Source organism: Salvelinus sp. IW2-2015, linkage group LG25 (assembly GCF_002910315.2).
Source record: "Salvelinus sp. IW2-2015 linkage group LG25, ASM291031v2, whole genome shotgun sequence".
In the NCBI taxonomy this organism is placed as follows: Eukaryota; Metazoa; Chordata; class Actinopteri; order Salmoniformes; family Salmonidae; genus Salvelinus; species Salvelinus sp. IW2-2015.
The window spans coordinates 14,638,094-14,659,615 of record NC_036865.1 but is presented as its reverse complement, the minus strand read 5'-3'; the positions used below and the strand labels follow the sequence as shown (position 1 = coordinate 14,659,615).

Below are 21,522 nucleotides of genomic sequence, written 5' to 3'. Positions count from 1 at the left end.
TTAAATTTGTTTGAACTGAACATCCATTCCAAGGGATATTAGCAAAAACTGACATATGAAATTGTTTAAGAAGGTCATACTATAGATATATTTAGCTATTTGATTTTGAGTTTTAGGACCCCTTTAGGTATCAACAAAATTATATATACCAGCCAAAAGTTTGGACACACCTACTCATTTCAAGTGTTTTCCTTTTTTTTTTTACTATTTACTACATCTAAAATAATATTGAAGACATCACAATGATGAAATAACACATATGGAACATGGAGGAATCAAAACATTGTTAAACAAATCAAAATATATTTAATTTTAGATTCTTTAAAGTATCTACCCTTTGGCCTCATGACAGCTTTGCACACTCTTGGCATTATCTCAACCAGCTTCACCTGGAATGCTTTTCCAACCGTTTTGAAGGAGATCCCACATATGCTGAGCAGTTGTTGCTGCTTTTCCTTCACTCTTCAGTCCAACTAATCATAAACCATCTCAATTGGGTTGAGGTCGGGTGATTGTGGAGGCCATCATGCTGAGCAGCACTCCATCACAGCCAAGGAGTGTTGGGTCATTTCCTGTTGAAAACAAATGATAGTCCCACTAAGCGCAAACCAGATGGGGATGGGGTATCGCTGCAGAATACTGTGGTAGCCATGCTGGTTAAGTGTGCCTTGAATTCTAAGTAAATCAATGACAGTGTCACCAGCAAAGAACCCCACACCATCACACCTCCTCCTCCATGCTTCACGGTGGGAACCAGACATCTGAGATCATCCGCTTCACCTACTCTGCATCTCAACAAAGACACAGCGATTGAAACCAAAACATCTCAAATTTGGACTCATCAGACCCAAATGACAGATTTGTAATGTTCATTGCTCATGTTCTTGTTGCAAGCAAGTCTCCCTTCTTGTTGGTGTCCTTTAGTAGTGGTTTCTTTGCAGCAATTCGATCAGGAGGCCTGATTCACGCAGTCTCCTCTGAACAGTTGATGTTGAATGTGTCTGTTACCTGAACTCTGTTAAGCATTATTTTGGGCTCAATTTCTGAGGCATGTAACTCAATGAACTTATCCTCTGCAGAGGTATCCTGGGTCTTCCATCTTGTGGTGGTCCTTCATGAGAGCCAGTTTCATCATAGCGGCTTGATGGTTTTTGCGACTGCACATGGAGAAAACTAAAAAGTTTCTTGAAATTTCCATATTGACTGACCTTCATGTCTTAAAGTAATGATGACTGTTGTTTTCTCTTTGATTATTTGAGCTGTTCTTGCCATAATATGGACTTGGTCTTTTACCAAATAGGGCGATCTGATTAGCTCAAATGCATTAAGAAGGAAAGAAATTAACACAAATTTACTTTAACAAGGCCATCTGTTAATTGAAATGCATTCCAGGTGACTACCTCATGATGCTGGTTGAGAGAAATGCCAAGAGTGTGTAAAGCTGTCATCAGGCAAAAGGTGGTATACTTGAAGAATCTCAAATATTAATTGTTTAACACTTTTCTGGTTGCTACATGATTCCATATGTGTTATTTCATAGTTTTGATGTCTTCACTATTATTCTACAATGCACAAAATAGTAAAAAAATAAGAAAAACCCTGGAATGAGTAGGTGGGTCCAAAACCTTTGACTGGTACTGTATATAATATTTTTTGATCAAATATAGACTTTACTACTAAAGCCCATAGAAACGCATTGAATAATACATTCATAAATGGCAAAAAGGACAGTCAAAAAAATACATCATAAGAACAAGGTTTTTGAAGTGCCTGTCCTAAATCCAGAGATATACAGTATATATTTTTACACATATTTAATGAACCCCTTTTTTGGGTAGGCACAAAAAAAGAGCTTTATTTTTTGTTATGTAACTTAGATTGACACTAGCAATCGACTCTAGGGGGTTAACATGATTTTTGAATGACTACCTCATCTCTACAATTATCTGTAAGGTCCCCAGCCGAGTAGTGAATTTCAACATAGATTAAACCACAAAGACCAGGGAGGTTTTCCATTGCCTCGCAAAGAAGGGCCACCGATTGGGAGACTAAGAAAATATATTTAAAAAATTATTTAATAATAACCTGACATTGAATATCCCTTTGAGCACGACGAAGTTAATAATAGACTTGGAATGCTGTATCAGGCACACCCGTTTCTACAAAGATACAGGTGTCCTTCCTAACTCAGTTGCCGGAGAGGAGAAACCACTCAGGGATTTCACAATGAGTCCAATGGTGACTATAAAACAGCTACCAGTTCAATTGCTGTGATACGAGAAAACTGAGGATGGATCAACAACATTGTAGTTACTCCACAATACTAACTTAAATGACAGAGTGAAAAGAAAGGAAGCCTGTATAGAATAAAAAACATTTTAAAAAATGCATCCTGCAGTAAGCACGAAAGTAGAACTGCAAAGAATGTGGTAAAGAAATGAATGTTACAGCAGTCCTGAATACAAAGCGTTATGTTTGTGCTAGGTCCAACACAACACATCACTGAGTACCACTCTTCATATTGTCAAGCATAGTGGTGCTTTATCATGTTATGGTATGCTTATCTTCGGCAAGGACTAGGGAGTTTTTTAAGATAAAAGAAATGATATATCTAAGCACAGGCAAAATCCTTGAGTAAAACCTGGTTCAGTCTGCTTTCCAACAGACTGGGAGACAAATTCCCCTTTTAGCAGGACAATACCCTAAAACACAAAGCCAAAATATACACATAGACGACATTGAATGTCCCTGAGTGCCTTTTAGAGTTTTGACTTAAATTGGCTTGAAAATCTATGCAAGAACCTGAAAATGGCCGTCTAGCAATGATCAATAACCAACTTAACAGAGCTTGAAGAATTGTTAAAAGAATAATGTGCAAATATTGGACAATCCAGTCTGAAAAGCTCTTAGAGGCTTACCAAGAAAGACTCACAGCTGTAACCACTACTAAAGGTGATCTGACATGTATTGATGTGAATACTTATTTAAATGGAATATTTCAGTATTTCATTTTCAATAGATTAGCAACATTTTCTAAAAACACATGTTTTCACTTTGTCAGTATGGGATATATTTTTGTTAATCCATTTTGATTTCAGGCTGTAACAGAACAAAGTGTGGAATAAATGAAGGGTATGAATACTTTCTGAAGGCACTGTACATTCATAATGCCCTACCCCGTCCACCTGTGTCTCTAGTGTAGGGATGGAGGGGCGTCACATAAATCAACAGGCTAATTCTATTTGTCTCAGTCTGAATCATCTGAATCATACATGCCGTGCAGCTGGGTCCCTACAGTACCACACAAAACACACACACACACCACACACACACACACACACACACACATACACACACACACCACACACACACCACAGGGAATTTGAAAGCGACTGTTCAGAGGGTGCCCTAGCAGGCAAAATAACTCCCCAATTAGCCTGAAAAAGTCCTTGTGTTTGTTTCCATCATCAAAGACACTTCGACTAAAGAGGTCTATTTACTGCTGCAACAGGACACTTTTGCAAAAACAGGATCAACAACAGAGGTGTTTTTTTTCTCATGAATTCATAAAGATTTACATAGTCCCCGCGATATGCAACTGTTCAGGGAAGAAGGGAACCAATACACGCAGTCAGTCAGGAAAGCAAAGGCTAGCTTTTTCAAACAGAGAAATTTTTCATCCTGTAGCTCTCCAAAAACTCCAAAAGGTTCTGGGACACTGTAAAGTCCATGGAGAACAAGAGCACCCCTCCCAGCTGCCCACTGCACTGAGGCTAGGTACACGGTCACCACCGATAAATCCATGATAATCAAAAACTTCAACAAGCATTTATCAACGGCTGGCCATGCCTTCCACCTGGCTACTCCAACCTCGCCAACAGCTCCGCCCCCCCCGCAGCTACTCGCCCAAGCGTCCCCAGGTTCTCCTTTACCCAAATCAGATAGCAGATGTTCTGAAAGAGCTGCAAAACCTGGACCCAACAAATCAGCTGGGCTTGACATTAGACCCTCTATTTCTGAAACTAATTCCGCCGCCATGTCCAACCCCTATTACCAGCCTGTTCAACCTCTCTTCATATCGTCTGAGATCCCCAAGGATTGGAAAGCTGCCACGGTCATCCCCCTCTTCAAAGGGGGAGACACCCTGGACCCAAACTGTACAACTATATCCATCCTGCCCTGCCTATTCTAAGGTCTTCGAAAGCCAAGTTAATAAACAGATCACTGACCACTCGAATCCCACCGTACCTTCTCCGCTGTGCAATCCGGTTTCCGAGCCGGTCACGGGTGCACCCCAGCCACGCTCAAGGTACTAAATGATATCATAACCGCCATCGGTTATGACAGTACTGTGCAGCCTCTTCATCGACCTGGCCAAGGCTTTCGACTCTGTCAATCACCATATTCTTATCGGCAGACTCCAGTAGCCTCGTTTTTCTGATGACTGCCTTGCCTGGTCACCAACTACTTTGCAGACAGAGTTCAGTGTGTCAAATTGGAGGGCATGTTGTCCGGTCCTCTGCAGTCTCTATGGGGGTACCACAGGGTTCAATTCTCGGGCCGACTCTTTTCTCTGTATATATCAATGATGTTGCTCTTGCTGCGGGCGATCCCTGGTCACCTCTACGCAGACGAACCATTCTGTATACTTCTGGCCCTTCCTTGGACACTGTGCTATCTAACCTCCAAACGAGCTTCAATGCACTACACCACCTTCCATGGCCTCCAACTGCCTGAAACGCTAGTAAAACCAAATGCATGCTTTTCAACCGTGCGCTGCCTGCACTCGCCGTCCGACTAGCATCACCACCCTGGACGGTTCCGACTAGAATATGTGGACATTCTATAAATACCTAGGTGTCTTGGCTAGACTGTAAACTCTCCTTCCAGACTCATATTAAACATCTTCCAATCCAAAATCAAATCAAGAATCGGCTTCCTATTTCGGCACAAAGCCTCCTTCACTCACGCCGCCAAACCCTAGTAAAACGGACTATCCTACCAATCCTCGACTTCGGCGATGTCATCTACAAAATAGCTTCCAATACTCTACTCAGCAAACTAGATGCGGTTTATCATAGTGCCATCCGTTTGTTACTAAAACACCTTATACCACCCACCACTGCGACCTGTATGCTCTAGTCGGCTGGCCTTCGCTTCATATTCGTCGCCAGAACCCACTGGCTCCAGGTCATCTATAAGTCCATGCTAGGTAAAGCTCCGCCTTATCTCAGTTCACTGGTCACGATAACAACACCCACCCGTAGCACGCGCTCCAGCAGTATATCTCACTGATCATCCCAAAAGCCAACACCCCATTTGGCCGCCTTTTCCTTCCAGTTCCTCTGCTGCCAGTGACTGGAACGAAAAAAATCGCTGAATATGGAGACTTTTATTTCCCGTCGCCAACTTTAAACATCGCTATCTGAGCAGCTAAACCGATCGCTGCAGCTGTACATAGTCCATTCTGTAAACAGCCCACTCCAATTTACCTACCTCATCCCCTTACTGTTTTTATTTATTTACTTTTCTGCTCTTTTGCACACCAGTATCTCTACTTGCACATGATCATCTGATGATTTATCACTCCAGTGTTAATCTGCTAAATTGTAATTATTCGCTCCTATGGCCTATTTATTGCCTACCTCCTCATGCCTTTTGCACACAATGTATATAGACTAATTTTTTCCCCTACTGTGTTATTGACTTGTTTATTGTTTACTCCATGTGTAACTCTGTGTTGTTGTCTGTTCACACTGCTATGCTTTATCTTGGCCAGGTCGCAGTTGTAAATGAGAACTTGTTCTCAACTAGCCTACCTGGTTAAATAAAGGTGAAACAAAAAATATAAATAAATACTAAATACATTTTACATCCAAAAATGGATGTAGCAACTAAGGATTCTAGCTTTAAGTCCAAAAATCCCATTAGGAAATAATTGAACAGTCAAGCATAAAAAGCAGGTATCTCCACATTGGCAAATGTATTAACATCTACATGCTTCGTCTATCATTTACTGTACAGCAAAATGCACAATATAATATAAAGCTCAAGTTAATAAAATGGAGTCTGAAAATATCATAACRAATATTGCTACATGAAATTGTGACCTGGCTGAATATTATATTAGACATCATCTAACGGATCAAAGCCTTGAATCCTCTCACTCTCCCTGTCATTCTCAGCGACTCTGAGGCAGTTAAACTAAGGTAAAGGTATAGCAATGAAAGATGACTCAGACAGTGTCCAGAGCCAAATCAAGTGCCTGTACAGTAATGCTTTATATTCTCTCTACATCTGGGGCTACAGCCTCATTTCCAGACTGGAGTAGGGCTCTCTATCTGGAAGTTATTAGGGAGAGTAAAGGACCTTGCTCTACTTGTCACTGGCTGCTCAAGGACACTAATTTAGTTGGAACTCCTTGCTCAGAATGACTGGTCAAGTACACGGTGCTGTCTTAAGATGAGCTCTATAAATGTACCTCTCTCCAGCTAATAGCTCATCCTCAGATGGAATTTACATTATTTTGCATAATGTCAAGGTAAGTTTCCATCACGGCACTACTATTGAATTCCAAAATCTTTCAACTCCCTTTACAGACTTAAAAGTATAACAGCTTGCAGCTAGTGGCTCAATTTGCCCAAATAGCAATTCAACCACAGCTAGGTTACTTATCACATTGATGTTAAGTTCATAATATTGAGTCAATATTTTATTTTCAACTGCATGCTTTTTGAATAGAGTCAGATATGCAATGAAAGAAAGTCCTTCCTGAGCTTACATGTGCAAACACACATGATGGAGAGCGGACTAGGCATTGTCCGATGTGTTTTACCACCATAGATAAGGGATCAGCCATTAAGCATGCTCTTTACAAGGCTAGAGGACACTTATTGTTGGCTTTAAAAGGGACCAAGCCCATAAAACACATATCTTCTTTCACTGCCTAAGTACCTGCGACAGATATAGCAGTCAGTGTGGACCCCTGACGATCCTATGTTACAGATAGATGCGAGCAAAACGTTTTGCATTTTGTCACAAAATAATTTTCAGACTCAGAGCATTGTGTTATCTATCCTGTATACCATTTCCTTTTGCTAAACTGTCCAACATAGATGGAAAATGGACTAATGTGAACTATATAGCCATTTAATGGAGCCACATAGACCATCTAAACCTGGTGACGTAAAAGGGAACGTAAAAGAACCATCCATCTTCCTTCATCTCTCTCCCTCTCTCCTTCCATCGCCTATCTACGTCCATCTTCCTCCCTTCCTCCCTCCCTCCCTCCCTTTATCTTCCTTCCTCCTTCCTCCCTCCATACCCCTCCATCCGTCCCCTCCATTATATGACTAGCACTGGTGTTTCCCCTTGAGACAGCCCTCGACCCAGTGTCTCATGTCGCCCACTCACATCATCAGAAGGAGCCTGCGAACAATCACCCTCCCCGCGCTCTGCTCCCCACCTGCTCTCTGCCTGATCCCTGTTCCTGCCTGCCTACTAGAAGCACCACCAAGCCAGGCTTCAAACGCCACCTCATTTCAAAGGGCTGAGCTGTCCTCCATCTTTCTCTATCTTTCTCTCCCTCCCGCTCTCTCTAAATCATCTCTATTTCAGAGCACCAAGATACAGCACATTTAGATGGATTAATTCCCTTCCAACATGGTACTGTCTTAACAACGGAGTGGATTTTTAGATGTAATGGCAAAATTTAGATTTCCGCCTAAATAGATATACCCAAAAGTAACTGCTATTCATGTGTAATTACATAATTCTGACATGCCAAACATGGTATATATGGAAAGAAAACATCTGGGAGATTGAGGAAATTATCAGACGATAGATAGGCGTCACATAGTTCAGAATACACAAGATCAAGCACACACAAAATAACTGTTTTATTATTTTTTTATTTTAAAAGTAATCTTTCATTGACAAGCTATAAGTGAATTACTGATCTCCAGAACTGGAAACACATCAGATGGCTGCCACAACATGTGAATAACATCAGAAAAAAATAGGATTGATAGACCTAGAAATGGGACTAGAAATGGGAAGATGTTTTAGTAAGTGGTGTCAGGTGTGGTCACGGGACTATTCCAGGTGTCCCTAAACCTCTCCAAAGTGTCATATATATGTAAATTAGATCATTCCAGTGCTATTACATATTTGTAATCCCTAAATGCTATTTGTTCAGTATAAAAACACAATTTCTACCATATCAACCTCACTCAAATTGTGGTGGTGTTATGGGGTATCCAGGGTACATTCAAGTGTCCTTTCAACCTGTCACGACTTCAGCCAAAGTCGATGCCTCTCCTTGTTCGGGCGGTGCTCGGCGGTCGACGTCACCGGTCTTCTAGCCATCCTTGATCCAGGTTTCATTTTCCATTGGTTTTGTCTTGTCTTCCTACACACCTGGTTCCAATCCCATTAATTTATTGTTGTGTATTTAACCCTCTGTTTTCCCTCATGTCCTTGTCAGAGATTGTTTATTGTTATACTCGTGATTTATGGATTGGTGTGCGATGGGTTCTTGTACCCACGTTTATTTTATTATGTACTTTGGTTTTTGAGTTTGTTTTACGTTATTAAACTACTCCATTATACCAAGTTTGATTCTCCTGAGCCTGACTTCCCTGCCACCTACACACACGACATGACACAACCTCTCCAAAGTGTCCGAATGTGGTTATTGCACTGTTTTTGCACACTGGATGTGCCAAAAAGTTACTGTTAACTATAAAAACTAAATTTCCACAACACCAACCTCTCTCAAACATTGTGGTGGTGTCGGTGGACATACAGGGGACATCCAAGTGTTTTCATCATATTTTTCATGCGCAAAGATATAGTCACTCGGTGGACATTCAATGTTGCCATTAAGTTATACATAATCAGATAACACTGGCAATAGGCTAGATTTGTTCCTACCAACCTAAGGATTCATTTCATACCCCCCCATATAGCTATAGCTCAAACACAGACCAAATCGAACATTATCTTGTAAGATGTTTGCTGTTTGGTGAAAACATTTTGACTCTCTGGGCTGGTGATGAATAACGGTAGGTCACAGGCAGACAAAAAAGACATCCACATGATCTGTGGAGTCCAGGCTTTCGGTGTGAATCAACGTATTCCGTGTTTATTTAGTTTAATGTTTTAATAATGTTTACATAATGCTTTATTCATCTTATATGTATATAGAGTACCGGTCCAAATTTTGGACACATCATGTCATTCCAAGGTTTTTCTTTATTTTTACTATTTTCTATGTTGTAGAATAACACTAAAGACATCAAAACTATGAAATAACACCATTGGAATCATGTAGTAACCAAATAAGTGTTAAACAAATTAATATTTGAGATTCTTCAAAGTAGCCACCCTATGCCATGATGACAGCTTTGCACAATCTTGGCCTTTTCTCAACTAGCTCCATGAGGTAGTCACCTGGAATTGCATTTCAATGAACAGCCTTGTTAAAAGTACATTTGTGGAATTTATTTTCTTCTTAATGCGTTTGAGCCAATCAGTTGTGTTGTGACAAGGTATGGGTGGTATACAGCTGATAGCCCTATTTGGAAAAAGACCATGTCTATATTATGGCAAGAACAGCTCAAATAAGCAAAGAGAAATGACAGTCCATCATTACTTTAAGACATGAAGGTCAGTCAATACAGAACATTTCAAGAACTTTGAAAGTTTCTTCAAGTGAAGTCGCAAAAACCATCAAGCGCTATGATGAAAATGGCTCTCATGAGGACCACAACAGGAAAGGAAGACCCAGAGTTATCTCTGCTGCAGAGGATAAGTGCATTAGTTACCAGCCTCAGAAATTCCATGCCAAATAAATGCTTCAAAGAGTTCAGGTAACAGAAACATCTCAACATCAACTGTTCAGAGGAGACTGTGTGAATTATTGCTAATAAACTACTACTTGTCACGCCCTGACCATAGAGAGCCTTGTTATTCTCTCTTTTGATTAGGTCGGGGTGTGACTAGGGGGGGGTGTTCCTATCTAGGTTAAGTATTTCTATGTTGGCCGGGTATGGTTCCCAATCAGAGGCAGCTGTTTATCGTTGTCTCTGATTGGGGATCATATTTAGGCAGCCATTTCCCACTGTTTTTTGTGGTATCTTGTTTTTGTTTAGTTGCCTGTGAGCACTGCATTTGCTGCACGTTTCGTTTGCTGTTTATTGTTTTTGTGAGTTTCATCTGAATAAACATGTGGAACTCTACGTACGCTGCYCCTTGGTCCGTAAATTCTTGGTCCTTCCCAAGGAAGGTACGTCCTGTGCCTGCTCCCCGCACTCGCCCTGAAGTGCGTGTCACCAGTCCGATGCCACCTGTGGCAGCCCCACGCATCAGGCCTTCAGTGCGCCTCCCTAGTCCAGAGCTTCAGGCGACGGTCCCCAGTCCAGAGCTTCCGGCGACGGTTCACAGTCCAGAGCTTCCGGCCAAGTTTCACAGTCCGGAACCTCCAACAACGGTCTACAGTCCGGAACCTCCTGAGACGGTCCACAGACCGGAACCTCCTGAGACGGTCCACYGTCCGGTACCTCCTGCGACGGTCCACGGTCCGGAACCTCCTGCAATGGTCCACGGTCCAGAACCTCCTGCAATGGTCCACGGTCCAGAACCTCCAGCTCCATGGCAGGAGCCTTCCTCTGCGCCGATGCCCAGTCCTAGCATGGCGTCCAGTCCCGCTCCATGGCAGGAGCCCTTCTCTGCGCCGATGCCCAGTCCAGGCACGGCGTCCAGTCCCGCTCCATGGCAGGAGCCCTTCTCTGCGCCGATGCCCAGTCCAGGCACGGCGTCCAGTCCCGCTCCATGGCAGGAGCCTTCCTCTGCGCCGATGCCCAGTCCGAGCATGGCGTCCAGTCCAGCTCCATGGCAGGAGCCCTTCTCTGCGCCGATGCCCAGTCCAGGCACGGCGTCCAGTCCCGCTCCATGGCAGGAGCCTTCCTCTGCGCCGATGTCCAGTCCAGGCACGGCGTCCAGTCCCGCTCCAAGACCGGAGCCTTCCTCTGCGCCGTGCCCAGTCCAGGCACGGCGTCAACTCAGCTCCACAGCCGGAGCATTCTTCGGAGCCGGTGCCCAGTCGGGCCGGCGGTCCAGTCCCAGCTCCATGGCAGAGCCTTCCTCTGCGCCGATGTCCAGCCAGCACCAGGGTCCAGTCCCGCTTCCAAGACGGAGCCTTCCTCTGCGCCGGTGCCCAGTCCAGGCACGGCGGTCAACTCAGCTCCACAGCCGGAGCATTCTTCGGAGCCGGTGCCCAGTCCGGGTGCGGCGTACAACCCAGCTCCATGGCCGGGGCCCTCCTCTGCGCCGATTCCCAGTCCGGGCACGGCGTTCTACCCGCCACCGACACTAGTCACCCCCTCTATGGTCAGGGGTACTGTCACGCCCTGACCATAGAGAGCCTTGTTATTCTCTCTTTTGGTTAGGTCGGGGTGTGACTGGGGGGGTGTTCCTATCTAGGTTAAGTATTTCTATGTTGGCCTGGTATGGTTCCCAATCACAGGCAGCTGTTTATCGTTGTCTCTGATTGGGGATCATATTTAGGCGGAGCGATCGTGACACTACTAAAGGACACCAATAAGAAGAAGAGTCTTGCTTGGGCCAAGAAACACAAGCAATGGACATTAGACCGGTGGAAATCTGTCCTTTGTTCTGATAAGTCCAAATTTTAGATGTTTGGTTCCAATCGCTGTGTCTTTGTGAGATGCAGAGAAGGTGAACGGATGATCTCTGCATGTTTGGTTCCCACCGTGAAGCATGGAGGATGAGGTGTGGGGGTGCTTTGCTGGTGATACTGTCAGTGATTTATTTAGAATTCATGGCACATTTAACCAGCATGGCTACCAGAGAATTCTGCAGCGATACGCCATCCCATCTGGTTTGCGCTTAGTGGGACTATCATTTGTTTTCAACAGGACAATGACCCAACACACGTCCAGGCTGTGTAAGGGGAATTTGACCAAGAAGGAGAGGGATGGAGTGCTGCATCAGATGACCTCCACAATCACCCAACCTCAACTCAAATGAGATGGTTTGGGATGAGTTTGACCGCAGAGTGAAGGAAAAGCAGCCAACAAGTGCTCAGCATATGTGGGAACTCCTTCAAGACTGTTGGAAAAGAATTCCAGGTGAAGCTGGTTGAGAGAATGCCAAGAGTGTGCAAAGCTGTCATCAAAGCAAAGGGTGGATACTTTTAAGAATCTCAAATATAAAATGCATTTAGATTTGTTTTACATTTTTCTGGTTACTAAATAATTCCATATGTGTTATTTCATAGTTTTGATGTCTTCACTATTATTCTATAATGTAGAAAATAGTAAACATTTTAAAAATCCCTTGAATGAGTATGTGTGTCCAAACTTTTGGCCGGTACTGTATGCATATACTGTATTCTAATCTACTGTACATTAGTCAATGCCATTCCGACATTGCTCGATCTACTGTTTATATCTTTCTTAATTCCATTCTTTTACTTTTAGATTTGGTGTGTATGTTGTGAATCATTTTTAGATACTACTTTACTGTTAGATACTACTGCACTGTTGGAGCTAGGAAAACAAGCATTTCGCTACACATCTGCTAAATATATGTATGTGACCAATACAATTTGATTTGATTTGATGTATGCTTCACAATGCTAACCGGAATGTAGGTAGCAGCCATTTTGAAATGAGGTCATCGGCTCGGCCTGCTCTTATACATTCATATACCTATATATAGTAATAAGTCATACCAAGATTTTAAGGCACAAATCAATAGCCAAGATATCCGCTTTCCACAGACACCCTGCTTTTGCAGATCGTTCTCATACCAGACTGAATTGAATAAAAAAAATCAAATAGGGTCCTTTACATTTAAGAGGATAAAGTACAAGATAGAGTACAAAGTACAAAGGTGCTTGCCTACGGAGCTGTGAGGGGAACGGCACCTCCGTACCTTTCAGGCTCTGATCAGGCCCTACACCCAAACAAGGGCACTGCGTTCATCCACCTCTGGCCTGCTCGCCTCCCTACCTCTGAGGAAGTACAGTTCCCGCTCAGCCCAGTCAAAACTGTTCGCTGCTCTGGCACCCCAATGGTGGAACAAACTCCCTCACGACGCCAGGTGAAGGCGGAGTCAATCACCACCTTCCGGAGACACCTGAAACCCCACCTCTTTAAGGAATACCTAGGATAGGATAAAGTAATCCTCCTAACCCCCCCCCTCCCCCTTAAATGAGTTAGATGCACTATTGTAAAGTGGTTGTTCCACTGGATATCATAAGGTGAATGCACCAATTTGTAAGTCGCTCTGGATAAGAGCGTCTGCTAAATGACTTAAATGTAAATGTAAATGTAATAGAGCACCTTTTATATTCATGGTCAGAAATGTAGCCCTATGGATTATAACTGAAAGGTCATGTTCCCCAGGTGGAACAAATGAGAGGTTTATACCAAGACATGAATGAACAGGGAAGAGGGATAATGTCAAAATGAAGACACAAGCAGACATGTGTCACAGACCTGTCTGTAGTTAGCTTGAGGAAGGAGTAGCCCTTAACCACAGATCTAGGTTAACATTGTCCTACCCCTAATCCTAATCGTTTCTATTAGAGGGATGGAAAAATATCTGATCCTGTATCAGTGGTTAGGGAAAACTCAGAGATAACAGAGCTGTGTGTATAAACCAACCTCCACTTTTTACCCGAGGACATAAACAGAATCTAATCAATACTCTACTTCAGTCAATAGGGCCACTAGACAATCTGTTGGTTTTCTAAGGAACCTGTAAGATCATGATTACTTCGTAAATGTATTTTCAGAGGCTCATAAATTCAACAAAACTGCACTTTCTTAGGTATCCATTTTTTATAATTCAGAATAATAACTAGAACCTAAAATAATTTTATGTGGTCTTCTCTAGCACAAGAGTCGCAAAAAGGAAAGCTATAGAAAATTGCTTTCAAAGTAATCGAAGGGGATTCTATCTGGTTCATCCTCCACAACCCATTGTATTGAAACACTCAAAGCACAACAGGAGAATAAGCTAGTAATACTTTAAAAGAGACAGAGGCAGCAACAGTGTGCAGCTAACCTCTCCCACCATTTCAGAACCACAGAAAGCTGAAAATATGAGCATGTCAAGCAGAGAGCATCCCAGAAGTAGAGCTTACGGGTTTTACACTATATTTCCGCCCTGCGGGAATCTAATTAACATTATAACAAAATCCCATATACATCTGTCAGTTTAACGTCTATAGGATCAGTGTGTCCCCCACGGGACGGTTAAGCTAACGTAGGCTAATGTGATTAGCATGAGGTTGTAAGTAACATGAACATTTCCCAGGACATAGCCATATCTGATATGGGCAGAAAGCTTATATTCTTAATTTAACTGCACTGTCCAATTTACAGTAGCTATTACAGTGAAAGAATACCATACTATTGTTTGAGGAGAGTGCACAATTATGAACTTGAAAATGTATTAATAAACCAATTATGTACATTTGAGCAATCTTGATACAACATTTTGAACAGATATGCAATGGTTCATTGGATCAGTCTAAAACTTTGCACATATACTGCTGCCATCTAGTGGACAAAATAATACATTATGGCCTTTCTCTAGCATTTCAAAGATGATGGTACAACAACAACAAAAACGCATGTTTTTTTATTTTTTTATTATCTTTTACCAGATTCAATGTGTTATATTCTCCTACATTAATGTCACATTTCCACAAACTTCAAAGTGTTTCCTTTCAAATGGTTTCAAGAATATGCATATCCTTGCTTCAAGTCCTGAGCTACAGGCAGTTAGATTTGGGTATGTCATTTTAGGTGGGGAAAAAAAMAAGAAGAAAAAGGGGCGGATCCTTAAGAGGTTGCACTTCCGCATCTAGGGTGAAAGATGACAGAGCTAGAGCGGTGTTTCTCAGACCATAAGACATCCCAAAAATCGGTCTTCTCACAAAATTGTCTGCAGCGTCCGAACAGTTTGCCTGAACTATTATGGAAAGATGAGACTATCTACGACCCCCAAAATGCTTGGTTTGTCTCTCAAGCGTTCCCGGAAGTCTTGCGAGGTTGCGCCTCTGGGTTCAGAAACTCTGTGGTTAGATTTGGGTCATCTTCGACAAAATTGCTTTCACCCATAAACATAGAAATGTCATGCGATATTAAGATGGAAAATTGTCATGCTATCTTCCTGATAAAAGCATCCCATTCATGAAGAAGTATGGATATTCTGCTCTTCTTTTACATTTCTGATTGAAATCTGCAGTAGTTTTGAGGTCATTACCATATGCTTGGTATAACCTACTTTTGGTGCCTATTTTCTGTAGGCATTATATATCCAAGTCAGTAACCAGGGGCTGTCTATGCCTTTTTCACCTTGATATCTATGTGAATAAACGTGGCTAGATTGAAAGAAAGGTGCAAAACCAATTTCTCAGTTTGACATGAAACATGAGATTAAAAAGAAGTGCATTATGTTTAAGTGTTATATTTAATTTAAGAACTGAATTAATACTTTCCTCGTGGCACGGGCTGGATGGAATAATACTGTGTAGCTTTCTGAAGTGATTATGTAGGCTACTATAAYAAATCACATGGTCTTCAGCACTAAACACACAAGTGGCATAACTAACATCGGTTTTAATCATAGCTTGTTACAGCCCAAGCCTCTCCTAATCATCATATTCATACTGCAAAAGAATGAGTGATTTAAAAAATAACACTGTATGCAAAGACAAGATAATAACTTTGATAGTTAAACCTGTTAGGGGCTAGTATGTCCCTTGAGGAGCTAGCCTCAAATTGTAATAATTTTTTTTGAGTGGCGGGGGAACTAGGCCCGTTTCCATGGGAACATGGGTGTCTGTGTGTGTGTGTGTGTTTGTGCATGTGTGTTATGCGTGTGTGCATGCGTGTGTGTGTGTGCGTGTGTGCGCGTGTGTGTGTTTTACTTACCCTGCGGTCTTTCTCCAGACGCTCTCTGTGGCGAAGGCTGCGTTTGCTTCTCCTCTGAGGGGTGTCCTGGGGGTAGAAGTGAAAAAGGCCCTCTCCAAAAGGAAGCTGGAAAAGAGAGAGAATAATTGTGTAAGAGAAGGAAAGAAAGAGAGAGGGAAGGATTGAGTGAGAAAGTGTTGGAGAGAGAAGAAAGGTAGAGAGTGGGAGAAGAAAGAGATGAAGTGATGCAAAGAAAAATGGGGGAATGAGAGAGAGCGGTTGATGGAGGCACAGAGAATGACGGAGGAAGGAGACAGGTGAGAGAGGAAAGATTAGGCAATGGACCGAAATATATATATATAGAAAGTAATGGAATGAATGGCAGAATGGAAAGAGGGGGAGAGAGAGAGAGAGAGCATCACTCCATTCTGTGGAATCACAGGGTCTATTTTAAGAAAGTGTGCACTGCTGGAATGAACTACAATAAATCACAGAGGGAAGAAATGAGATGCATGGTACGAGCAGTGCCTAAGGCTCCCTAGTCAGATTAAAGACCTCCATACGCTGTAATAAAGGCTGGGGTGCCAGGTCACAGTTTTCAATGAAACACAGTCTAATGTGCCTGACTGATCTATGTGAATCAGTATGTTTATGCAGCTATGGTAATGTATGGTTACCAGGGTCCACTGCACTCAGCCATCGTACAATACAGTAAGACTGGCAGTAAATAGCCGATGTGAGAGGATGTTCAAGAGTAAATCKTGGCTTCCCTTTTCACAGGATGTTATGTACAGTAAATGCTGGTGATTCAAAGTAAACATTAGGGAATTGGCTTAATGTGTGTGTGTCACTGCACAGATATTGTTTAATGGTGTGTGTGCTATGGAGACAAACATAGCTGGAGATTACATAATCTAGAGAAGGTGTATGTGTGAAGCAGTGAAAGAGTGGATGGAGGGGGATAGCCTACTGTATGGAAGTGTCTACAAGGAGAAAGACTAGCAAGCAGACACTTTCAGAAACCCGTTAGAGATTCTGCCATTAAACCTCAGTCAAAACAACACACATTCAGTATCTAATCATCCCTGTCAAACTACACATCAAATCTCCGGTAGCCAAGAGGGACATGCCATTATTTTGAATGCCGAAGTGAAAATCTTAATTCACAAAACCACAATAACCTCGATTTTTATGCTTCGCCTCAGTGCCTTGCTCCCCAGCCAATTGCACCCACGCTCTTATTCTGACATCTGACAAGGCAGCTCAGTCAGGGGGATCATTTTTCCTGTTGAGACATCAATGGCTGCTTAAGGTGTTTGATGTGTGATGACAGGGCCTGCATTCACTGGGCTGTTTAAGAGCATTGGGCCAGTAACCGAAAGGTCGCTGGTTTGAATCCCTGAGCCAACTAGGTGAAAAATGTGCCCTTGTGCAAGGCACTTAACCCTATTTGCTCCTGTAAGTCACTCTGGATAAGAGCATCTGCTGAATTACTAAAATTATAATTATAAACTGCCATGTCTGAAGACAAAGTATTCTGCTGGTTTCTGATCAAATTGTTTTCTACATTGTGAATTCAGTGAATTGATTTATGATAAAGTGTATGAAGAGTATACAGACTTTATAAACTGACTATTATTTAGATCATCTTGCTGACCCGGAAAATGCTCAGTCTAAGTGTATGGAACAAACACACAAATGCAGTGTAGACCTACTTGACACCTTGGCATGTATTCCAAAACAAAGCACCAGTGCACAAGCAATTGAACATGTGTGTGCAATATAAGCTCAATGAATGGGCTCAAGGACAAGAACTTACTCAGGCTTTCACATAGCAAGTGAAAGGATCTTCTGTGGTCACACGTTATTTGGATAGTCCGGACTTTCCATACGTAGATGCTCTACAGATGGTCATACTGTCAACAAACTATATTTTGATAAGCAACTGCTTGCTAAGATTACGGTTAGGGTTAGGTTTAGAATAAGGTTAAAGGCTAAGGTTAGGGTTAGGGTAAGGGTTAAGTTTAGGGTTAGGATGAGGGTTAAGGTTAGGGTTAGTAGATAGTTAGTTGAAATGTTACTGATAGTCTGTAGAGCATCTACAGATGGACTATCCCAAAAAAGTGTTACATATTCTGTTAGCAGGTGTGCATGTGTGAAAACATAGTGACCTCATCAGAATCCTTATGTTTATTCCTTAGATTATATCCGTATGTTTATTCAACCCTGAAGAAGGCATTCTGTGCCGATACGTTGGTTAGGTGTACCCATGAAATTGTTGGAAGCATATTCAGAGCGTGAAACTTTCTTTCTTTCTTTTTATAGTTACCCTCCGTTAGTCAGTACCTCTACAAAAAATTTTGGGTGTGTGTCAGCTCAGGTAGCCTAGAGTGTTGGGCCCATAACCAAAAGGTTGCTGGTTAGAATCCCGGAGACAAAAAGGTGGATAAATCTGACTTTCTGCCCTTGAACAAGGCAGTTAACCTCCAACAACTGCTCCCTGGGTGCCGATGACGTCGATTAYGGCAGCACCCCGCACCTCTCTGATTCAGATGGGGTGGTCTAAATGCGGAAGACACATTTCAGTTAAATGAATTCAGTTGTGCAACTGACCTGTAGCACCCTCTACAACCACTGTGATTATTATTATATGACCCTGTTGGCCATCTATGAACGTTTGAACATCTTGGCCATGTACTGTTAAAATCTCCACCCGGCACAGCCAGAAGAGGACTGGCCACCCCTCAGAGCCTAGTTCCTCTCTAGGTTTCTTCCTAGGTTCCTGCCTTTCTAGGGTTTTTTTCCTAGCCACTGTGCTTRTACATCTGCATTGCTTGCTGTTTGGGGTTTTAGGCTGGGCTTCTGTATAGCACTTTGTGACATCAGCTGATGTAAAAAGGGCTTTAGAAATACATTTGATTGATTGATCGATTGATTACAGTGTTTGACAGAGACCTATATTTTTGAACTGACAACAACTATATTTTTAGGCTGAGGCTACAGGTCATCAATTAACTTAATTCGTTTTCAATGATGTCTTGAGTGGGCAGAGTCCTCAAGGATGATCCCAGTGGAACTGATGGTTAGCCTGCCCTAATTCACATAATCTATTCAGGCCACATTTATAATTTCCAAAATTACTGGGAACCAAGAAATGTACTGGCAATATGGTGGCAGTTTTGGAACAAATGTAACTGTTTGACAGTTTCAGTGATAGCATTCGAAGAAAATGTTAGATTATAGCAGACATTTAGGCTCACGACATATTTATGTATCGAATATGAAGATTAGGCGACATAAACCGAGATATTATGTAACAAAATAAATGATCGAGATCAACTTAATTGACGGTCGTCTGAAAAACAAAACAAATAGGCCTAGGCATATTTCAAATAATATTCTATATATTAAAAACATGTAAAACTGAAGTCAAAACAAGTATTTATGTTTCTAAAATAATAGCCCAAATAATATTTAGAATATTCTAGGCCATTTAGAAAAGAAAAATAACAATGAGAATATKATTTTTTTCAAGTGGAGTTTAGCGACAAAAACTGGGCATGTTCATCAATGAAATTCYAATTAGCCTACATGATGCTAATTCTCTGCACATAATAGCCTAACGTTACGACTTACCTTCCGGGAGCTTTGAAACCCGTGCTCCGTTGCAAGTTGGTGCGCTTCATCGTGTGCGCCTTCATGCAATTGAACCAAGAGATGATTTGTAAAGATCCCTTCCTCCGTGGCTTGTGTTGCAAGAACCAGCGAGTTTAGTAATATCAATCCAACTGCTGTCCCATATCTGAGAGAGCCGAGCATCATGTCTGYCTTGTATCGGGGTGCCTGTCGGAGAGAATTCTTCGGGCGGGATGCTCCTCTGAAGAGATGTCTGAATCAGACCTTTTGGGGATACATCTCCTCGGCTGCTGACTAGTGGAAGTTGGACCGTCCTTCGGGTTTTAGCGTCTCTTTGCTGTGTGGGCGATGCTACGAGACCAGTCGACGGGTGGTTGTGTTTCAGACCAAACCTGCATCCTCAGCTCTCTCTCCTTCTTCATCTATCATTTATCAGCTCCTCCGTTCAGGTCCTCTCCGCGTGACGTTCCACCAATCGGCGCCGGCGGGTGTGTCTCCCTCTTCTCTTCCTCTCTCTCAGCTCTAGCGAGTCTTAGTGGAGAGGAGTAGGACACTTTCAGGACACTGGAGAATTCCTTCTCTGGTCAGATTTGGTGGTGAATACCTAAGTAGGAAAAGTCTGGTAGGAAATCCCTGAATAGAAACACCTACAGCAACTAGTTCTACATGGTCCTCCTTAAATAWCTTTGTGTATGATTCCTTGCTTTATTAGACCCCTGGTGTGCAGAGAATTACACCAGTGTCCAAGTACAGTGCCAGGCATAAACATTGGCTGCATTTTAGTCATTTAGCAGACGCTCTTATCCAGAGCGACTTACAGCTGCAATTACAGTTAAGTGCCTTGCTCAAGGGCACATCGACAGATGTTTCTCCTAGTTGGCACTGGGATTTGAATCAGTGACATTTTGGTTACTATCCCAACACTCTTAACTGCTAGGCTGCTATCCCAACACTCTTAACTGCTAGGCTACTATCCCAACACTCTTAACTGCTAGGCTACTATCCCAACACTCTTAACTGCTAGGCTACTATCCCAACACTCTAACTGCTAGGCTACTATCCCAACACTCTTAACTGCTAGGTATCTATCCCAACTCTTAACTGCTAGGCACTACTCTCCAACACTCTTAACTGCTAGGCTACTATCCCAACACTCTTACTGCTAGGCTACTATCCAAACACTCTTAACTGCTAGCTACTATCCACACTCTAACTGCTAGGCTACTATCCAACACTCTTAACTGCTAGGCTACTATCCACAACACTCTTAACTGCTAGGCTACTATCCCAACACTCTTAACTGCTAGCTACTATCCAACACTCTTAACTGCTAGGCTACTCTCCAACACTCTTAACTGCTAGGCTACATCCAACACTCTTAACTGCTAGGCTTACTATCCCAACACTCTTAACTGCTAGCTACTATCCCAACACTCTTAACTGCTAGGCTACATATCCCAAACTCTTAACTGCTAGGCTACTATCCCAACACTCTTAACTGCTAGCTACTATCCCAACCCTCTTAACTGCTAGGCTACTATCCCACACTCTTTACTGCTAGGCTACTATCCAACACTCTTAACTGCTAGGCTACTATCCCAACACTCTTAACTGCTAGGCTACTATCCCAACACTCTTAACTGCTAGGCTACTATCCCAACACTCTTAACTGCTAGGCTACTATCCCAACACTCTTAACTGCTAGGCTACTCTCAACACTCTTAACTGTAGGCTACTCTCCAACACTCTTAACTGCTAGGCTACTATCCCAACACTCTTAACTGCTAGGCTACTATCCACCACTCTTAACTGCTAGGCTACTATCCCAACACTCTTAACTGCTAGGCTACTATCCAACACTCTTAACTGCTAGGCTACTATCCCAACACTCTTAACTGCTAGGCTACTATCCCAACACTCTACTCTAGGCTAC

General features: G+C 42.5%; 1 protein-coding gene across 1 annotated transcript in view; it reads right to left on the bottom strand.

The window, feature by feature from the left end:
* pcsk2 (proprotein convertase subtilisin/kexin type 2) overlaps positions 1 to 20,010 on the bottom strand; it is an 89,468-nt gene extending 69,458 nt beyond the window's left edge. The window contains exons 1-2 of the mRNA XM_023970445.2: positions 19,590 to 20,010; positions 15,975 to 16,079 (exon numbers count right to left, since the gene is read on the bottom strand). Of these exons, the coding sequence (XP_023826213.1) occupies positions 15,975 to 16,079; positions 19,590 to 19,775 (291 nt within the window). The 5' untranslated portion in view covers positions 19,776 to 20,010. The remainder of the gene's footprint in view (positions 1 to 15,974; positions 16,080 to 19,589) is intronic.
* Between the last annotated feature and the right edge of the window lie 1,512 nt (positions 20,011 to 21,522).